The sequence below is a fragment of the Montipora foliosa genome, chromosome 10 (genome assembly GCF_036669935.1).
Source record: "Montipora foliosa isolate CH-2021 chromosome 10, ASM3666993v2, whole genome shotgun sequence".
Taxonomy (NCBI): domain Eukaryota; kingdom Metazoa; phylum Cnidaria; class Anthozoa; order Scleractinia; family Acroporidae; genus Montipora; species Montipora foliosa.
In genome coordinates, this window is record NC_090878.1 from 18,827,305 (window position 1) to 18,834,804 (window position 7,500).

General features: G+C 38.5%; 1 protein-coding gene and 1 pseudogene across 1 annotated transcript in view; one reads left to right on the forward strand and one right to left on the reverse strand.

Annotated features, from left to right (window-relative positions):
• LOC137974459 (tetratricopeptide repeat protein 28-like) overlaps nt 1–7,500 on the reverse strand; it is a 282,236-nt pseudogene that overhangs the window by 55,239 nt on the left and 219,497 nt on the right.
• Nucleotides 7,269–7,500, forward strand: part of LOC137972588 (uncharacterized) — a 720-nt gene continuing 488 nt past the window's right edge. Inside the window, exon 1 of the mRNA XM_068819330.1 lies at nt 7,269–7,500. This exon is cut by the window's right edge and continues 488 nt beyond it. Coding sequence (XP_068675431.1) covers nt 7,269–7,500 — 232 coding nt within the window.

Sequence of the window (7,500 nt, forward strand, 5' to 3'; positions counted from 1 at the left end):
ATTGGCTTCCCTTCCGGTTTTTTACTAGCCATCAATTTTGTATGACTACACTTTACCTTCGTCCACAAAGTCGGTTAGAAAACGATGCTGAAATGATAGTGGCAAAGTAAAATACGAGCCGATAAAACAGGTGGCTGGTTGACTGTTATTTTAAGGACTGGATAAATTCCCAAGTTAAAAGCTTTAAGTTTCCAGTAACGAAACGGCTTAATGTTTGGCGTTCAAACTGAAGGAATCCAGACCTGTTCGTAGTTTGTTTCCAACTTCCAGAGACAATATGGCGGGAGATGTGCACGCGGATCGCGTTTGACGGCTGCGTGCTATCTGTCATTTTGCTTTTCCTTGTGGCTGGAACCCGCTGACCCTTTCGTTGCGGTGCTTCTTTCAACCTAGTTTCCAGCGCCCTTTTTCAACGTTGTTTACTTGCCGAGGTTTTGTGAATTCAGTTTTATTCTCTTGTGATATTTCTCGTTTTGAATGTGCCGTCTTGTTAACTATCTTATTTTTAACGTGGATATAACTAAACAAAAATAGTGCTATCGAATTACAAAGCTGATTCAAGTTGCCAAAATTCCAATAACTGCAGAAGTTGATATGTTACAGACTACTAAGGGAGTATTTACCTTTGACCAGTGCGAACTCAGACCGGCGCGAATTTGTATCGGACTCCATACATTTCTTTTTATGCATTTACATGAGACCGACCCGACATTGAACTCAGACCGGTCTGGTTTCATCTCGGTTGCTGGACCGAGACGAGAAATTCTCGGAGCGGTCTGAGTTCGTACCGTTCTCATGTAAGTGAGAAAAAATCTCAGACCGGGTCCAGAAATTTCAAGCCTGTACCATATATTTATTTGACAAAACAGTATTTCATCCCGAAATCATGCACCAAGAATTTCGTCCCGGTTTCATGTAAACGGTTGCAAAAGTTTCATACCAGTACAAGTTCATACCTGTCTGAGTTCGTCCTGGTCTGATGTAAATACCCCAGCCCCCAAGTCGAACCTCCAATAGCGTAGTTGGAAAAAAAGGATAAATTTTCTACTGTTCAGGAGCGATTTTGCGGGCTCTTGAGTTACCTATTTCAGTAACGATCAAATAAGGTCTTTGGGTAATTTTGCTCATTCTTTTTGAGATGTATGATAAATCCAAAGTTTGTGGTTATTTTGGCATAGCTTATTCAAGCCACGAGTTCCTGTATTTGAGCAAGTAGTATATTTGGATGAAGAGGCGTTTCCTTGCAATGCCCTCTTTATTAATTTCAACACCACATAATCCTGATTTTCGGACTTCTGCTTTTCGGGCCTTCCTTCTTTCACTTTTTTTTGTTATATTCTCTTTGTGATTTGTATATTTTTTCTTGTAATATTTTTCTTTTGTCTGATATTGTCACCCTTTTATCAATTTGCTTGTCAGCTTCTTTCACTTGTTCTCTGTTTGCAGCATTTCTTGACCTTGGCGGAAAGATTAACTGCTGCGCTGGGTTGAACTTCCGTGCTGCTAATAAATTTGACTTCTCCTCCACTGTGACAAGTTCTTTTCTTTAATTAAACTGCAAAGGATTGCCTGTTCCACTGTAGTTAGACCCTGAGTCTATTAGATTCCTTGGTTCACGGCGAACATATTTCATGTTGTGTTTGTGGCAAAGTCAGTCACCACTTTACTCACAAATCCTCTTCCGAGAACCATATTTATTTGAACTACGGAGAAAATCAAGTTAAGATGCGGATCATTGCAGTTATTAATTGACATTAATTGAGCAGTAACGAAAGGAAAGCCTGAATTTTTCAGGCTTTCCTTTCGTTACTACTCAAGCTACTCAAGAAACCTTAAATTTTGCCTTCAACACACTCAACGGTTGAGACATGGGTACGTTGGTTAGCCATTGTGACTATAAGCTTACAACGAATTGAATAACAGATACATCAGGTAACGTCCTACATGTGCCAAAGAAGGACACGTAACCCCCAAAAAACCTCTTGTTAGGAAAAATAGAGACCGTGATAATAATGATAATGATAATGATAATAATAATAATAATAATAATAATAATAATAATGATAATAATAATAATAATAATATTTATTTCAAATTATCAGTAAAAATACACACACTGAAAAAACCAAATAAAGAACTCTAAAACAAGTATTAGGCTTATAGAGATACAAATACTAGTACTAATTCTAATAATAGCAATAATAGTTATTAAAAAAAAAAAAATTCTCGTTTCCTATAAACATGTGTATTAAAATAAAAAAAAATTAAAATAATAAAACAACTCTTAGTATTATAGATTTGATACAATAAAGGAAACAAAAATTATAAATCAATATTATAGAATGTTAAGACGCTCTTTGCCATAAAACTCAATGTCAGAGGATAACGATATTTACAGAATAATAATAATAATAATAATAATAATAATAATAATAATAATAATAATAATTGCCCCTGCGGGGTTTTGGCCAAGAAGCCAAAACCTGAGGAGGCAACCTAGAAGCCCCCGCGTAAAAAGGGAAAGTATCTTAAGTAAAATGTAAATTGGTAGATATTGTATAGGGAAAAGCAATCTTGATTTGCCTACCAAGTGCGCAAGGTGGTATATATCGGTATTGCTTAACAGGGCGCGCAAGGTGGTATTGGTATTCTTCACCGAGTTCGCGAGGTGTTCTGGGTAACTTGCGTAACGAATTGGAAACTAAAAAGAAGCTTCAGCGTAGCGATTGAAGGACGGTGAGTAATTTTCGAATATTTACAGCGATTCCTTTTATTTTGAAAATCAAAGATTACAGTATCTAATAGAAAATCATATTGCCTGGGTCAGAAATTAAATTTTCAGGAACAAATCATAAAATAAACAGTGGCGACGATTTGTTAGAAAATGAAATCGGACTAAACAGGGGCGACAGACTCGACCACAAACTGCGAGACGCATCCTCAGAAAGCAAAAGCATAGTCTCAGTACCATCATTTTAAAACAATATTCGATCATTTTTACAACGGTTATTCACAGATAATAATAATAAGCGATTCGAATATAATAAGCGAGTTTTGTTCCTATTTTGTGATATTTTAAGGTACCGTGGAAAGAACCACGTGGATGTAAAGATGACGACAAAATGTTGCCTTTTGGTCATTGAATGTTCCTTTTCCTGTTTTACTATCATACTTTCAAGGCATTTTCCAAAATTATGTAAACTGCTTTTCAGCTGATAGCGTATGAAATAAACATTGATGGAAATTAAAAATAAATGCTGTTTGTTGTTGCCCATCCTTTCCTTGCATCTTTCACTTTCATTTAGCTTCCTAATTACATGTAAAGGCCGGTTTACACGGTACGATTTCTCGGCCCGACGGCGTCGGCGTATTTTGACACCCGATGAACTACCGATTCATGGAAATGAAAATCGGTCCGATGCAAAAAATATGTGGCAGTGCAACAAATTTCTTTTAAGTCGGGTCGACACTCCGACAGCAACCGCCTTGTCAATCAAAGGGTATGCAAGTGAGTAATGCGCACAAATACTTAAAAAAATTAAAGCGTTCAAAATGGCGGATACTAAAAAGACAACAGGAAGATATTTTGAGGAAAAAAATACAGGTTTTACAGAATTTACACAGTAAAATTTATCGGCCCGGCAAAACCGGACGACAAATCGTACCGAGTAAACCAGCCTTAAAAAAATATGAAGACATCACAATGTGCAGCACCTGTTAATTGGATAACACTCCAACTGTCACCTGTATTATCTTAGGCGGGGGCAGCTGTAGTGAATTCCAAAACTATTCCTAGTAATAATAATTGAATAATTGACCCCGCAGGGTTTTGTAAGGCATCTTACAACACATAAGGCACTATCTGGAGAATAGGTTTTAAAAACTAGTGGTTCCTGGTGCTTTCCAGGTTTAGATGTTTTAAGTAATGTGAATATCTGAAGCAATACACGATTATCACTCGTATTCATATCAATAATTTTAAGGCTGTGAATTGTCTGACAAAGTTACCCAGAAAGTAATATAGTTTACAATAACAAAATTCAGGGTAAGGTCCTCGAAACGCATTCGTTATGACCCAGTGATTTTATGCATTGTAGCACATCATAAATGTTCCACATATCTTGATAATCAGGCATTGTGGACCTTGACTCGAATAAACTTTTTGAGAGTCTTTTTACTAGGGGATGATGGCCAAATGAGTGTCCTTCTGGTAGGAAAACCACAGTGGATAGAGCTGTCCGTGCAGTGTTAATTGTACTATAAGAACATCCACCCTTGTACAGTGTGTAAAGAAAATCAATACCACCTGCTATAGCCGAAACAAGGTTACCTTCGCACCCCGACAAGTGGCATGGAAGGAGCTGGAATTGTTTGTGAAGTGGATGCAGTATTTCTGCATGTACGGGGAAAACAATGTTTGAGCCACGGGTTACAATAGAAAAAAAATCAATTAACATATGTACATAAAATGTGGCCACCAAGTTTGAGTTGGCCTTTTGGGAACAACTAGTATGTTAGTTGCTTCCTCACTGTACATATTTTGGAAGGCTCTTGGAATAATGCAGAAAGTTGGAAATGGGTAAAAGGCTAGAGGATCAGGTCTACAGGAAACATATTTCTCAACCTGAAAATTGGGTCTAGAGGCAAAATAGATCGATATAAGGCTTAATTCCAAATCAGTTCAGTACATCCACGTAGAGAGACCTATCAAGACACTACTGTTGCCTTCTCTCGGGATCCTTTATCAGCTTTAGTATTTGATTGCTCAGCAATATGTGTACCGGTAACTGGGAGCCAAACTTTGTGCTGGGTACACCATTCCCATACCTCCTTAACTAACCTACTGTTTGCAAAGGAATGACAGTTGCAACAGCTGTAGTGTTATCAACCATGAGGTAAATATGCTTCCCTGATAGTTGGTCAGGAAATTAATTTAAGTATTTCCAAATATTTAATATCATGCTGAGCTTCTTCTTGGGTCCAGTTCCCCTCTGTTGAGTGACCATCAACACATGCTCCCCAAACAATCAGAGATGCATCTGTGGTCACTTTTACTGTTGGTTGATTCCATGGTTAATTGCATGCTATGCCTGTGGGAGAGAATTAATTCACCAGCTTCAATTGAGATGGTCATAGATCCATCAAAGTTAAAGAACAAGAAGGGTAAAATAAAAAAATATAAGCACTCCCTGCAGCTAGCTACAGCTATTTGAGGCGAGCAGTGGTTTTAACGCGTATTCCCTTTGTTAACTGTCAAAGCGCTAGGAAATTCTCTATTTTATGTGTTCTATAATGCAGAGGCCCATACATAACCCCAGGGAAACTGGAAGTCATAAGACCCAGGACTGGTGCTACTTCCCTTAGTGCAATGGGTGCAGGGTTTTTATAGTTGTAGATAAGCATCATTTAACTTTTGAGCCCCATAGGGAGTTAGTGTAATGGTCATGTGGTTTGAACTTAAGATAAACCCTAGGAATATAATTTCCTGAGTAGGGACAGGAACCCATAACTATGAACCTACAACTTTAATATTGAGTCTCTGTAACGGCATTTTCACAGATCAAGCTCTTTTTAGACGAGTTCTTCAATAGGATTTGGCTCGCACGAGTGACCATTCTCCGTCCCATGGGTGTTGATTTTTCATGCAAGACTTGTGATTGGCTGGAAAGGGCTGGTTTCGCGGGAAAATAAAACTATAAATAACTTGGTCTGTAAAAACGCCGTTTCATAGATGCAATGAAGTTGTAAGCTCCTAGTCATGGGCTCCTGGTAGGGATTAAAAGAGATTTTCCTAGGTTTACAACAAATCCAAGTATATCTATAACAAACAATGTTTCTACAACATTGTTGATGCAGGAATTACAGTCATCTGCTGAAAGCCAAGTATCATCTAGATATGCAACTGACACACGACCTTGGTTTTTTGGGTGTGACAGCGCAGGCTTCAATAATTTGCTATCATTTTCTTGGGCACAAGCAATTAGGAAAAACACTTATACAACTGCCCCTTCCAGCAAAATGTTCGATATATATTTTTATAAAATGGATGTATGGGGACTGAGTAATATGCATCCTTGAGACCAATGTAAGTATAACAACCTGGTTTCATAAGGCGTACAGTGTGCCATATAGTGTCCATTTTTAAATAATGGTGTGTGATTATTTTATGGAGTGACGTAAGATTTAAAGTCATACGATGGGTTCCATCATTTATAGGACTAGTAACGATGGGGGAAATATACTCCCCATTTTCACGATCACAAGCCATAATACCCTTGTCATGCAGTAGCTTAGTGATTTCTGACTCAACAGACTCTGAGCCTCTGAGAGGTTAGCATGAATGAAAGCCCTGTTCTGACAAGGATTAGAATATAATTTAATCTTTTGACCAGATACTGTTTCCAGAATTTCTGGGTGTGAAGTTAAAGTTTGCCATTGTGAATACAATCGGTGGCTATATTGCCTGCAGTGAACGCTTGAATTCTTTCATTCAAATATGTTGACAATAGCACCATGGAGGCAAATTCCTGCCTCACCTCGATCAAGTCAAATCTGTTTGATGGAGTATTTACTATTTCCGATCCGATGGATCCGTTCCCTTCATGGAGTACCTCTGACTGTTCTTTCTGAAGTTTTAATTCGTGCAGGGATGGCTCTTCCCTAGAAAAGGATTCTTACTGCTCGTTCGGCAGTTGGATTGGGGCCGACAGTTATGCCCTTTGTTGCTAGCTAAGCTACTCGCCATATCACTGATCTTATTTGAAGGACGAATGTGGTTAAGTTGGGTATGTAATTCGTCCGCAAAATGACAACTTGGTAACTGGGAGGCGCGACGCACTTAACGTGGCACCATCCTTGCTTGCGTTTGTTTTTATGGGATGACTTCGTAATGACGTAACCAATGACGAAATAGAATTAGATTGCGTAAAACAGAAGACCAAGGCAAACATAACAATACCCAATTAGCAAGGCCTAATCGGAATAACAATGATTCTTTTGTCCTCCGCCATTTTAGTCCGTTATATGAAAGTCTACCCTAAATTGACCTCCCGTCGTATTCCGAAATAGGGAATTTAGGGTGCGTTCGATTGACCCTATTCCGGAATAGGAATAACCGGAATAACATCTTCGATCTGTTCGATTGACCCGTATTCCAATTCCGGAATAAGGGGATTATATTCCAAACATTCTGCTCCCACGGGCAGAATGTTTGGAATATTCCAGAATAATGACGTCACACTCGAGGCTGTTTTCGTGCAGCGAAAACAATGGCGGACGCGAAGGACGAAAGTTTCAGCACTTCTGAGGAGGATGTCGAAGCCCTGAAGAAAAAAGGATACTGTTGGACCAGAGACGAGACACTTCTTTTGATATCCTTGTATCAACAAAACCAAGAATTGTTCAAAAACGTCAATTACAAGAAAAAACAAGTTTGGGAATTAATTGCTTCCCGAATGAAGAGTTCATATGGTTGTAATGCCAGAGCCGACCAATGCGAAG